We start from the raw sequence: 14,307 nt of genomic DNA, 5'->3' as shown, positions 1-14,307 counted from the left end.
TAATGGTAGAGCCTAGTCCCGAAACGGAGCACTGGGGCAGCAGACCATCTGTGGAGTGACGAGATAGCTTGTGACTGAGATAATACAAACAAGCAGCCGCAAAAGTGAACGCGACCGCCATCTGTTTCCAATTAACGCGAGCGCGGATGTGAGGATTGGAAACATATGGTGCAGCTGCTTGCTCCCGCAAGGTAAACGCCATTAATGCACGAGTGCTCATTGGAAAACATGCAGTACATGCACGAGTTTACCAAAACGTCCTGAGTGATTCCAAGAGGTCATTCCTAAGCAGAGCATGCATGCTGCCTAGGCGAGACCTAATAAGACTAAATACTGAAACAAAAGGATAATAAATCAGCTTCATGGGTGGGATTGTATTCTTTTTAAGATGGTTGAGCACAAGTTGTGATCTCATAGGACCATTTTGTTGATGTACCTTGAAGAATGTAGGCCAGCAAAACATCCCCTGAGCAGTGGTTCGTTGTACCGCTCAGATCTGTCTAGATTATCACAGACATAAATACAAACGGAGCTGAATAGTTTCACTTGCTGTTGTCTTTGCATGTCCAGCTATGTAAATGAATAACTGAGCAATGTAGCTGCACATGTCCCTTGCAAGCTTTATTCTGAACTCTTGTTTGTTGTTTTTCAGTTATCGGTTCTTTGGGAAAAGTTAAAGAACCTACGAATGACAATGGTAAAATCAGATCACAAGGCAAAGTAGCAGGAGGTCACCCTGCCCCAGAAACAGGTAAGCAGCAAACATTGGGACATTTGCATTTTACATGTAATTTTGTAAACGAGAACCATCACTAATTGGTATCAAAGCGCTGACAAGTATTCAAGGTGGTGCATCCCTGCATACACAACGATTGGTCGCCAATTCTTTTTTAGTTTTACTATGCGGTCTTCACCTTTAGCGCCAGGTTTTGGGGAGGTTTCTGGCATTTCGCTTGCTGGCCCTATAATCTCTTTTGGCTCCTCCGCTGTGTAAACCATGTGTGATCTGATTTGCAGTTGGAACCATAATCCAAAAGGAAATGTCCATTAGTAACAGATGTGTCTGTAGTAGTTCCGCCGTGATCAGGGCCATAGCGCGTTGATTGTGAGATGTCTTGAGCACATCCAGAGTTTGATCTCTGAATATGATTTAGCTTCTGAATCTCGCTTCTCTCATTTTTTGATCTTTCAGCTCAAATAAGCCTAATTTTGCACTTATGTCCCCCTGCCTCAAACCCAGCAGGTGTCTGAGTGCACCCGCTCTGTGCGCTCGCATAATGGGTATTACGTAGAACTGATCTTCACAAATAATTGTGGTATTATAAATATCTCCAGTAGTCAATTATTTGTGGATTTCTTTATTCTCATAAACATTGCGGATGCGTATATTGTCCCTGCAAGACCGGTTTTCCAAATCTGTGCGTTTGTCCTGGAGAGCTTCCATCTTCTTTTCCATCACTATTTGTTGTTCATGTGTTCCGGGTTTTTTGTCTGTATTTTTCAAAGAGCGGTTGCAGGTGACTTGTATGATCCACAGAGTTTGCCACTAAACCTTCATTTGACGCTTTGATGATATTAGGCTGTAGTATATTTTAGTTTTGGGCTATTTTGTTAGCTTAGTAGACAGGAGTGGGCCATCGATATAGGAGAATGTATAGATAGGGCTTTGGGTTGAAAAAGTGACTAAATGTTCTTTGGTTTTCACTTCATTGCAATATTTCGCTGTGGCTCATTTTGTTGTTGAGTGCAATCTCTAATGTTAAAAATAAAAAGAAAATGTTAACAATTTTGAAGGTCATTTCAGTGGGCCATGTTGTGTTTCCCATGAACAAATGAAAATCATTTTACGTCTATTTTGTACTTGATTGATCCATGTCCTGTAAAATACTTTGCTAGCCTTTTAAATGTTGCTTTTGAAGGTCTTTTCTGAGCCATACTACAAAAATTAGTGCGTGCTGATGTCTTGGGTGTTGGTAACATAAGATGTACATTATGTATACCACAGTACTACACTGTGAAATGCAAGAGTACTGTAATTTTTCTGCAGAGGAAGGCACAAAGCGGTTACTTATTTGAATGGAAATTGACACAATTTTTGCTTTACAATGTCAGTCAGCCAAATAAATTATACGCATGCACTTGTTACATTTATGTGCGTTACTGCAGACTGGAAGCCAAGCTCAATTCTGAAGCGTTTAAAGTAAGCAGACTCGCTATATATTTTCTAGTATTTTCTATCCTTCAATGTTGGGTTGTTCTTTTCAAGGCTTTTTTTCAGATGAGTTTTGCTTTGTAAATGTTTGCTGCTTGGATTACCTCATCTTTTCCCTCTTTTTAAAAAGCTTAACAGATCCAGTCATTATATGGAGTTAGTAGGCTCCTGAAATGCAGGTGTCACGAGGTATGATCATTCACATGATTTACTAGGGAAAAGTACACCGTTATAATACTCCTGTTTGTGGCTCTTTGTTTGTTACAATTCTCCATGTTTGCTACCATTTACAAACAACAGCATCAAAGACTGACATATGTCAATAACACACACTTCTAAATAGCAATTCGTGTGCATACGCAAAATAGTCAATTCCTTTGCTTTCATCACCCTGAGGCATATACATAGTAATTATGGCTAGAACACATGTACTGCTGCTTGTTAATATCCTTTTGTATTTTGTTTGCTTAGTGAGATCCCCTCACCACTCCATCAACCTCCTTTTAATACTTCCCTTCACTCTCACGCCTTTCATGCCACCTCCTGCCAGCCGCGCCCAAGGACTAGAGAGTAGAAGTGGGCATGGGGATGCGATAGGCATTGCTAGTGTAGGATGTAACCGTGCACATTTCCCCTTTTTCCATTATAATATTGTGAACTCAGGTGTCCTCTGCGACAGACGTAGGTGGGCCAGTGAATTGGGCTACTGTTCCAAGAGTTAGTGGTTCTCACGTAATTAGGCTTTTGCGTACTGCAAGAGTATCGGGCAGGAGGGGTTGTGGGGAGCTTATCCTCCTTGCACTTGCTATTCTGTGCCTTATCGCAGTCTTTTCTATTAGGAGGTGTATGGCCTACCTCTCTCTGAGGTACCACGCACCTGTGGACGAACAATCACTATCTGGGATACCACATTCATTAGAAAGCTTTAGCTATTCTAGGCCTGAACAACATTTTTAAAATTTCAATAATGTAAAGTAATTTAACCATGTGCCTAGGATCTCAAGTTGCATACACTGTGCCCATCACCAGACAATTTTTCAAGGCTCAGCAGATGAAAGGAAAAATAGTGCATTCAGCACAAAATAATCTGAAAACAAAGTTCATGTGCAATTAAACACATTTGAATATTTCGTTTCCAGAAGTTTTCACATCATTATAAGATACGTTATTCATGTCTTAAAGTTTTAATTGTCTTTTAGTTGAAAATAGCCCCCTTTTCGGTAAGATGTTTTTCAAGAAAACTACTTAGGATGCTCTCACTATTATTTTACATGATTCAATAAAACATTTTTAGACTCCTATCATGTTCCTGAATTACTTTTCATATATATATATTTTAATTTATCTCAAACGTGCTTTGACATTATTCTATTGCAAAAAACACAGTTGATGGACAGAATGTAGAACAATGTCATACATTCACCCCAGTACAAGGATTTGGGCCTAAATCCATCGTTTTTTTGCATTCCACACCACCCTGGTTAGACACTGGCTATATGCAAATCAGCTCTGACCCTGTGCCTCATGGGAACAGTCCAGTCCGAACTACCAAGCCATGTCTTTCCCAGACCTGAATCAAGCATCCAAGGACCGGTTTCTGGCTATCAGCCTTCATCAGCCTGGATAGCTTGACTCCAGTGGTGTGGAGAGCCTGGGACTCACGTCTGAGCATACCCAGCCCACTCGGGGTGAAAATTGCAAAAAACACAGTTGATGGACAGAATGTAGAACAATGTCATACATTCACCCCAGTACAAGGATCTGGGCCTAAATCCATTGTTTCTTTGCGTTCCACACCACCCTTGTTAGACACTGGCTATATGCAAATCAGCTCTGACCCTGTGCCTCATGGGAACAGTCCAGTCCGAACTACCAAGCCATGTCTTTCCCAGACCGGAATCAAGCATCCAAGGACCGGTTTCTGGCTATCAGCCTTCATCAGCCTGGATAGCTTGACTCCAGTGGTGTGGAGAGCCTGGGACTCACGTCTGAGCATACCCAGCCCACTTGGGGTGAAAATTGCAAAAAACACAGTTGATGGACAGAATGTAGAACAATGTCATACATTCACCCCAGTACAAGGATCTGGGCCTAAATCCATCGTTTTTTTGCATTCCACACCACCCTGGTTAGACACTGGCTATATGCAAATCAGCTCTGACTCTGTGCCTCATGGGAACAGTCTTGGCTTGGTAGTTCGGACTGGACTGTTCCCATGAGGCACAGGGTCAGAGCTGATTTGCATATAGCCAGTGTCTAACCCAGGGTGGTGTGGAGTGCAAAAAAACGATGGATTTAGGCCCAGATCCTTGTACTGGGGTGAATGTATGACATTGTTCTGCATTCTGTCCATCAACTGTGTTTTTTGCAATTTTCACCCCGAGTGGGCTGGGTATGCTCAGATGTGAGTCCCAGGCTCTCCACACCACTGAAATCAAGCTATCCAGGCTGATGAAGGCTGATAGCCAGAAACCGGTCCTTGGATGCTTGATTCCGGTCTGGGAAAGACATGGCTTGGTAGTTCGAACTGGACTGTTCCCATGAGGCACAGGGTCAGAGCTGATTTGCTTATAGCCAGTGTCTAACCCAGGGTGGTGTGGAGTGCAAAAAAATGATGGATTTAGGCCCAGATCCTTGTACTGGGGTGAATGTATGACATTGTTCTACATTCTGTCCATCAACTGTGTTTTTTGCAATTTTCACCCCGAGTGGGCTGGGTATGCTCAGACGTGAGTCACAGGCTCTCCACACCACTGGAGTCAAGCTATCCAGGCTGATGAAGGCTGATATCCAGGAACCGGTCCTTGGATGCTTGATTGGGGTCTGGGAAAGAAATGGCTTGGTAGTTCGGACTGGACTGTTCCCATGAGGCACAGGGTCAGAGCTGATTTGCATTTAGCCAGTGTCTAACCTAGGGTGGTGTGGAGTGCAAAAAACGATGGATGTAGGCCCTGATCCTTGTACTGGGGTGAATGTATGACATTGTTCTACATTCTGTCCATCAACTGTGGTTTTTGCAAATTTCACCCCGAGTGGGCTGGGTATGCTCAGACGTGAGTCCCAGGCTCTCCACACCACTGGAGGCAAGCTATCCAGGCTGATGAAGGCTGATAGCCAGAAACCGGTCCTTGAATGCTTGATTCCGGTCTGGGAAAGAAATGGCTTGGTAGTTCGGACTGGACTGTTCCCATGAGGCACAGGGTCGGAGCTGATTTGCATTTAGCCAGTGTCTAACCTAGGGTGGTGTGGAGTGCAAAAAACGATGGATTTAGGCCCAGATCCTTGTACTGGGGTGAATTTATGACATTGTTCTACATTCTGTCCATCAACTGTGTTTTTTGCAATTGACATTATTCTATAGCAGAGACTTCATGCGGGGACAGAACAGTGTGTGTTTTATCAACTGACTCACATTATGTAATTTTTCAATTCTGGTATTAGTGGGTCAGGCGGTGTGAATTCTTGTGTTTGTAATTGAAGTATTTGGCCTTTCAGGTCCTAAATTGCTTTTCTGTGGGGCCTTATTTTATCTATAGCTTTTTTAAGGTGAGAAACTAATTTAAGTGAGTCCCAAGTATGCAATGCAACTGCAGTAAAATGAAACACGTTCGATGAGGAACCATACTTATCAGACATGTTCTGGTCTTTAAGATTATTCTCTGATTACAAGCCTGAGGGGAGAAAATATGCCCTAATTACGATGTAAGTCCACCCGACAACCTTTCGGTGTGGGAACCGATCGACCATAGGTTGTCGGTTCTGCATTATAAACTCCCATTTCTCTATGGGACCTTGTGCTGCGGCTGCTTGCCTCATGGTGCCTGCCACACGGTGCAGGAATTAACAGGGTGGCACCATAGATGCCCACTTGGCCCCAACCAGAAACCACAGGGAGGACGTGGCCCTGTTAGGGCCTCCCATAGTCGCTTTCCGACAGGCTTTCCATGTCAGAAAGCCCGACATGAAAATCCTGTCGGAAACGCTGTCCTTAGCGATTATGTTGCGGTTTCTGTCTGGCTGACCGGCTCCTTGAGCCCTTCGGATGCCAGCCGGAATGACCGCCTAATAACAATTTAGGTGGCCGGAAGTCAAACCGGGGATGTTGGTCGGAGGCTTTCTGACCGACATCCAAATGAGACCCATACTCATATAAACCATGAAAAAAGAGAAGAGTATTCTGCAGCCCAATCATAGGCCAGGAGTAACATGTCAGCTAGCTGGTCCTGGGAACGTATAGAAGGCCATTGAGAGACCTTGCATTGTCGGTATGTTTATGTATCTAGCAGTTCTGCACATTTGTCTGTGGTTTGATGGGTGTCTTAATTGAAAAAGGTTTTGCGATCCCACTTTGATCTCTTCCATTATTGCGAGTTTCTTAACACATGAAATAGATTATACTGTTCCATACCCAACTTCTGGGCTTGTGCAGCCATATCTAAACTAAGGTGACTAATGGCAGAGACCATCATGGTTGGTTAGAAAGAAAGGTCATCATATTCCTGTTGTCATACAAGGCCATCTGTTGCACAGAGAGGTGGGGGGTGGGCTCTACACTTTCTCAGGAACTGTGTAGAATAGTGTTATGGAGAGGCCTGATAATCAACACAAAGAGGCCTTCACCTGCTCGAAGACTTTAGACTTAATTTACACACTGAAGCCAGAAGGCAACACCATGAATCATCCTATGCATTCATCATCCAAGGTGTGTTTAGAGCATGTCGGGAGACTACCTCCTTAAGACTGCACATAACGGACGCCATCAAAAGAGATTGGCAGGGGTGGCACCATGTGGCAATGTCTTTAAACTTATATACCTACAGAAGACAACAGAAGTGCCTTCCACTGATCCTTCTGCCATTTAATTGGCAAAGGGTAAAATCACACTGCTAATTGCTCATACTGTAATGGGGAACGGTATCTACACCCCCCTTATGATACAAATAACTATCTAGTGTTGCAAGTATAATAATCTGTCAGAAGCATAATGCTGATGCAGACCACCAGAGCTGCATTATCAAATTAATTTATAAAGCTCCTAAAACTTGGCAAGCAGCAGAACAGTGTGTAGAATTTGAGAGGAAGACAATTCACTCAAATAAATAAGTATTTAAGGCTTTCCTAAAAGATGGATGCTGGCTCAATTGCCTTAGTTCTAAATTCCGAGCATTTCACAGTGTGTGCGTCATTACAGAAAGGATTCTCCCCAGCCTTTTTTCAGATGAATTTGGTTGGGACCAGCAGATGATTGCCAACAGATCAGTAGGCAGTGACATATTACGTCAAATAACCAACATCACTACCAAACATTGCCATATGAATTACCAGAAGAGTCTTGAATGTGTTCTTTCCTCTTCTTTTAGCCAGTGCTACATCCGTCGGCAAGAGGAAACCTGAGCAGATCCCAGAAAGTCACGTACTGCTTGTATAGCTGATCTGATTTCTGCAACAATTGTAACTTACTGATATTGACCGTAGATGTCCCCACTGATACAGCATAACTAATACCAGCTTGACCCATACACAATATATCCTTCTGAGAAATCAAGCGTCTTCCCTTTTTTCGCATTTTCAAGTGATAGAGAATTTGGTAATAATATTTCCTTGGCTATCCATCAAGAGTTTGTGATCAAAATATCCTGAGAAGGTTTTCACAGCAATATCAGTTTCCATCCTGGTAAGAACAGTTTGCAGATCTCTGGGTCTCGAGCCAGTGCACGCCCCCAATACATAAGAACTCCGTTTATGAGTCATTGACACCTAACCAGTGTCTATTTCTATTAATTCCATCTTGGAATTTATCAAAAGTATTTGCAACTATCTGTTGATATCTAACCAAGGCATTAGTCAAACAAAACACCTGCCTGATGTGCCTTTGGGTTTGGCAAGGTGCCCTTTGGGGCCTTATGCAACACGAACATATCAGGGGTTATTTTGGCATGGATGGTCTTCTTCTCCACAGCAGCAAGGTGCCCTTTGGGGCCTTATGCAACACAAACATATCAGGGGTTATTTTGGCATGGATGGTCTTCTTCTCCACAGCAGCATGGCCATGACCCTGAAGCAGGTGGACAGGTCCTGGACATAATGCTGTAGGGTGCCTTTTGCATGGTTACTTTTTCGTTACTTTTGTACTGAGAGCAGCTATCCCAATGCAACTGTGACTGTTTATCAGACTCTTCTCTGAGATGCCACAGCCACTATATTGAGTTATACCAACAGTTGTGACTTTGCAGTTTAACATGAAAGACTATGTAACTGCATGGGAGTTCAAAAAACCTCATAAGGTGCCTTAAGGAAAATTACCATATCCAGTACCCTCATAGGTGCTTTTTATAGGCCTGTTACCTGAGCTAAATTTTGGTTTTACATCTGGAATTCTGTGGGCGCAAACGGCATGTAGCCCTTGTTTGGTAGTGGGCCGGAGGGCTCCCCATGCACTGGCGGTGCACTGTACATGTTTTGACATTTCATTCAAGTGCTATTGTCCATAGAGCTGCCACTGTCCACTTCTATTTCAAAGGTCTTGGTAACCTTTCAATAAGTCCACCTCATGCATGAATATGGGTTTTGGAAAATGTTCTGGGGTTGAGCAGAAGGTGGCAGGCCCCTATGTATTAAACTCCAGTGGTGCACCCCTTGCTCCATTTCTAGTGCCTGGCTCTCTCACTCTCTGGGCCATTTCTAAATATTTCTCTTATTAAATGGAGTTACTAAGTGATTCCATAAACCTATCAACCTGAAACTAACTATGCACTCTGATTTAGGTTTGCAGCATTTCCGACTTGTATAATAGCTCATAGGTTATTTTAGATTATGCTTTTTGGGCTTAATTTATAAGATTCTGAACTGCTCTCTTACAGTATGATGCCATTGCATGTTAAGCATGAAATTGGTTGCGTGCCCTGCATCACCAAATGCAATGCAGTGCACGCAACGAAATGCGTTTTATTTATTTATATGTTTACTTACCTGTTAAACTCCGTAATCCATACATTACTAACCCCCACCCTGCCCCTCCCCTCCCCACGTCACCGCCCCGCAGGAACTCCTACTACCGACCACGGCTGCCTGGAAAATGGGCTGCATTTGAACAAAAAAAAAACTTGCTTTATTTAAAACCAATCACAGACAGGGTGGTCATCCATGTATTTTTAATTCTAATTTCTATCCCAAATACATCTCTACAGTTAAAGGTGTTTATTTTATTGATTTCTGAGATTATTTCACTTGTTTTTGCTAAAGTGGGTTCACCTTTGCTTTTTGTCCCACCCTTTTTTTTTTTTTAAAGAACATGGATTGCTTCCTTTGGACTCTAGGATTGCCTCCTCGGCATCTGTGCAGCATTCTTTGTTGTGGATTTCTTGTCATGGTTTAGTGTGCCCTTCTGAAAAAAGTGTAAAGAGTGTCTTTTAAAATCGGTTGTAGGGAAACTAAACAATGGTAGAAACAGCAGATACAAACCCTGTTTACCATTGCTGTTTTCTCTGACAGTATTATATTGGAATGTTCCCCATTCATTACAATGTCTAACAATAATATATTTGGTACAGGTAATAATTTATTGAACAGAGGAATATGAAATTGAAACAATTAATTTTACACAGTCACACCCTATATATATTGTGTCACAAGATATGTTCCTGCGCTCTTAACATAGGAAGTGAACGCACATATATCCTACTTCAAGTGTTGAGTCTGCTAACAGCAAACATTTAAATATGTCTAGGCTTGTTTCATAGAATTTTCATGATTTCATAAATCAGCTTCTTTAGACTGAACATTATTTTCCATTTAGTAACAAATGTTTGGTACATCACCAAATACTTGGGGTTATTTTTAATACATTGAAAAGATTACTTTTAGATCACAAATATACACTCATTTTACAAGTTTGGATTTGTAACTGTTCATGATGAAAAATCTAGATAATTTCCCAGAATTCAGAAATATTATCTGTCTCTGGGCTACCCCAAATACTATGGTCTCACGTTTATATGGGATACCACCAACATTTCACATCAATTTATATAAAATACACCAAGGTCTAGATTAAATATATGGTTGCCACTCCTGAGTATCTGTTCTCTGAACAAGAACTTATTGTCTTTACTTGCTTCCTAAAACTAGTAAACCACGTACTAAGGAATTTTGAGAAACTGGGTTGTTGGTTGACTGGGGTGTGTACCCTGGTCAAGCAACATCCACAATCCTTTACAGGGTGAACCAAAAAAAAGACGCTAAATGAACCTGTGCTTAATCCTGGGTTGCTTGGCACAAACAAAGCATTCGGGCTTAACTTAAAGGCAATGTGTAAACTATTTTTGCAGCATACAAACCGTAATCAAGTAAAAACACAAAACAAGAAAAATACCAAACCAATTTAAAAAATAGAGAAGAGTATATATTCCATTATTTGACACCAAAGAATATAAATTGATTCATTAGAACTATATTATGATTTTTTCAAGTTTTTGTAAGATCTAATGCCTAAAAGTTCAAAGCGCCAACCATGGTTATCTAGTCATGTGAGACTAGGTCAAAGTCAAAAGTTAAGACAAGATCGTGATGGAGTGCGGTTCGGATACTAGAAATGGTTTGGGCCCAGTAAGCGCTTGCATTCTAACTTTAAAAAAAGTCTTGAAATAAAATGTCTGAGAAGGTAGCTGTTAAGTGGGGCAAGGCTCCACGAGTGTTCGAGGAGGGAGTGTCAATGTTGCATGGCTTTGGAACAAAGCCACAATGAAGATTTTACCCTCTGAATCGCTCTTCGGCGAACAAAAAATCTCCAGCGAGGCAGAGGGCTGTAGCCAAAGGCAGTTCCACGAGGTTGGATACCCCTTCAGCAAAGGACCACTAAAATTGATTTTCTGCTTCAGAGGGGAATGTAGCAGGAGAAGTCGCAAAATCAATTCAACTGGCGATGCACCTCAGGCAGAAAGGTGAGCAGGTTAATCCCAGTCCTCTCCTGGCCAAATTGTGTTTTAAGTCCTCAGTTTTGGAAATTGGCCATATGGGTACCTTTAGCACCACAACCAAGGGTCCAGTACTGGCAGGACACCTCTTGGGGTTCAGGACTCACTCAGACTGGATCCATTTGAGGATTCAAGATGTTGGGAGCCTTTTATGTCCCTATGGCTCAGAAGAGGAGGCCATCAAACTAGTTTTTGGAGTCACGTCTAGTAGTCCTGGTTGCAGATGAAGATGCAGGGCTCAACAGCAGGGCTGGCCTCTGAGGGTTCAAGTCAGGCTTTAGGCAGCCAAGCAATCCTCCCAGGTACAGCAGCAGTCTTGCAGAGCAGCAGACAGTCCTCAGAGTCCTTCCACGGGTCCAATAGTGAACTGAAGAGTGGTTCTGAAGTTCCTATTCCTATACCCTGGTGCGATTTGTCTGGAAGGTGGGAGAAGCTTCTGGAAAGGTTCTTTGAAGTGCTTGGAATTTCCTGTCTCCCCTGGCTCAAGTCTGGCTGAAGTGACAATGCAGGGTCTTGAGTCCCTTTGAGACAGGACACCGCCTATTCAGGTGCAAGTGGGGTTGTGCTCAGCTCCCCCACCCCCATCCTGCCAGTTAATGGCCTATTGAGGCACACTTAAGCCCTCTATTGTGTGATAGTCTGGGAGAACGTCACAAAGTCTGTCAGCTGCACCCAGTCATATGGTCCAAGACAGGGTGCAGGTACAAAGGGGCCTGACAGGAAAATGGCAACTTTCTAAAAGTGGCATTTTTAAAATTGTAATGAAAAGTCTGACTTTATCGTTAAAGAGGGTTTATCATTACAATTGCATAGGTACCAAACATGAGATATCTACCTCCTCTCAATTAGGAATTACAGCTTATTAAAAGTAAAACTGAAAAGTACATGTCCAACCTTTTAATTTCACAGCACCGAGCCTATGGGCTACCTAGCACCTACCTTAGGAGAGGCTAATATGTAATAAAAAGGGAGCTTAAGGCTTTTCAAGGGGGTTTACGGCAGTCGACATGGCATTGTGACATTGCATTTAGGCTGCAATGGCAGGCCTGGTACATGTTTTAAAGTTCTATTTAAAGGGGTGGCACAATATGTGCTGCAGGCCCACTGGTAACATTTAATTTACTGGCACTGTGCATGTGGTATACAACTCTATAAGTGCCTTATATGCAAATTAAATATGTCAATTAGGTTTATGCCAATCAAACCAGGTTTAGGGGAGTAAGCACTTGGATTTTACCCCAGGTTCGTGATGGTAAAGTGCACAGAGTCCCAAAGCCCAAAAAACGAATGTCAACAAAAATGGGAGGCAGGTAGGCCAAAAGTTTGGGGGAAGACCACCCTAAGGCTGAACGGTCTAACAAGAATGAATCTCAAATAGGGAATTTTCGGCTCAGAAAGATAGTTTGTAAGGGTGTTGGCACCTTACAGACTTTATGCTGTTGTTCTTAGAAATCTTCTTTATAGTGCCTTACTCTCCGCTGCATAGCTAAGTACAGGGACAAAGTGCTGTGGATTATTAAATAATCATGTGCATTTGAATGAAGGTCTTTCTTGAACCAAGTCCCCCTCAGATTGCTTTTTCAAATGTCATCAAAATATAAAAAAGCAGGTTCAAAGGGTGCTTGAAAAATAGAAGACAAGGAAAAAAATAAAGATATGCATTGTCTCTCTATTTTTAAAATGCATTTTACAATACGTTCTATACAAAGATCTGAGCAGTGTCTCATAGTACCTTTTAAATCGACTGATGTGGAGTAGTAGGACTGCTAATGTGAAATATCATGCTCGACAGTGCAAAGCAATGTAGGTAATATACCTACTGTTAGACCCGGGATCCCTGGTTGGCTGAGGTAGGTACCTTAGGCCAAGTAGGGACCCGTGTTCCAACATCAAGGAAAAGAAGGTCACCTCGGTAGCTTGGCACGAGCAGCCAGGCTTATCTTCAAGGCAAATGTGTAAAGTATTCGCAACCACATTCACAATAATCCAATGATGACACCACAAATAGACTCCACACGAGTTTTATGAAACGAGTATTAACTTTATATAAAAAGATATACAATAAGACCACATGATATAAAATCAACATATGATGTTGTGTAATATTTTTCCTGGCCGGTTGTTAGGCCAGCCAGCCCTTGTTCTGGTGATGTTAATGAGCACTTCTAAATATTCTCCCGTACTCCTAATATCATGTCATACAGTTCGTAATGTTAGAATCAGGCACTTGCAATGTAAAAATACTGTAACGCGTAGCAATCAGACACTGCAATGAAAACAATGCAATGCGTAACTCAACAATCAGGCAGTTTGCAAGGTGAAAACAATGCAATGCGTAATACAACCACCAGATATGTCGTTCTGCAAAAATAAGGCAATGCGTATACACTAACCAGGTAATTCTTTATGCAAGAAAAATGCAATGCGCAGTACGCTAATCAGGTAGTTCGTTATGCAGAAACAAGGCAATGCGCCATACGACAATCAGGTAGTTCGTCATACAGAAATGATGCAATGTGTAATACGTCAGTCAGGTACTCCGTTCTACAGAAATGGAATACAACGTAGTACACTCAGGCCCCGATCACCGGGCCTTAGGCTGTCTCTCCGCCTCTCCTTCTGACCTGCAGTCAGCCTTTCCCAGTTGCCCCCAACTCAGTACGATGTAATCCCAAAGTGCAGCTTCTCACTCCGGCCCCTGTACCACCACTCCCTTGGCAATACGGACCGCGATACGAGCCAAAGCAGAGGCTCGCACTACCTACACGAGCGAGAGGCCGAGAACGTCTCCTTCCATGCCCGCTCCCCGCCCCACGAGTCGACAGCTGTTACCTGGGGAGCGCGAACCCACTCTCCTCTCCTCGTCCAGCGGCTGGGCCTCCAATGCAGCTATGTGAAATGGCAAAGGCTCGGGCCGGCAACTCAACTCCCCGGCACTGCCGGTCCGGGCCTCTTCACTTACGAAGATCCCAGGCTGCCACAAAGTACACGCACACAGCGTCGCTGAGTCTTCCATCACTCCGGGTGCACGATCACTGGGCACTCCACACACAGGTCTCAGGCTGCACAAACATCACGCGCACAGCATCGCTGAGACTCACTTTCCTCCGGTGCACACGATAA

The 14,307-nt window shown here is 42.9% G+C and overlaps 1 protein-coding gene across 4 annotated transcripts in view; it reads left to right on the top strand.

Moving 5' to 3' along the window:
- Positions 1 to 14,307, top strand: part of LRP11 (LDL receptor related protein 11) — a 287,031-nt gene that overhangs the window by 260,949 nt on the left and 11,775 nt on the right. For all 4 annotated transcript variants that reach the window (XR_013596241.1, XR_013596240.1, XM_078649382.1 and 1 more), the window contains one exon: positions 653 to 751. Coding sequence is in view for 2 of the 4 variants with exons in the window: in XM_078649382.1 (XP_078505508.1) it covers positions 653 to 751 (99 nt within the window). In the remaining 2 variants the exon portion in view is untranslated. The remainder of the gene's footprint in view (positions 1 to 652; positions 752 to 14,307) is intronic.

The sequence above is a fragment of the Lissotriton helveticus genome, chromosome 6 (assembly GCF_964261635.1).
Source record: "Lissotriton helveticus chromosome 6, aLisHel1.1, whole genome shotgun sequence".
NCBI classification, from domain to species: domain Eukaryota; kingdom Metazoa; phylum Chordata; class Amphibia; order Caudata; family Salamandridae; genus Lissotriton; species Lissotriton helveticus.
This window is presented reverse-complemented; position numbering and strand designations above follow the sequence as displayed.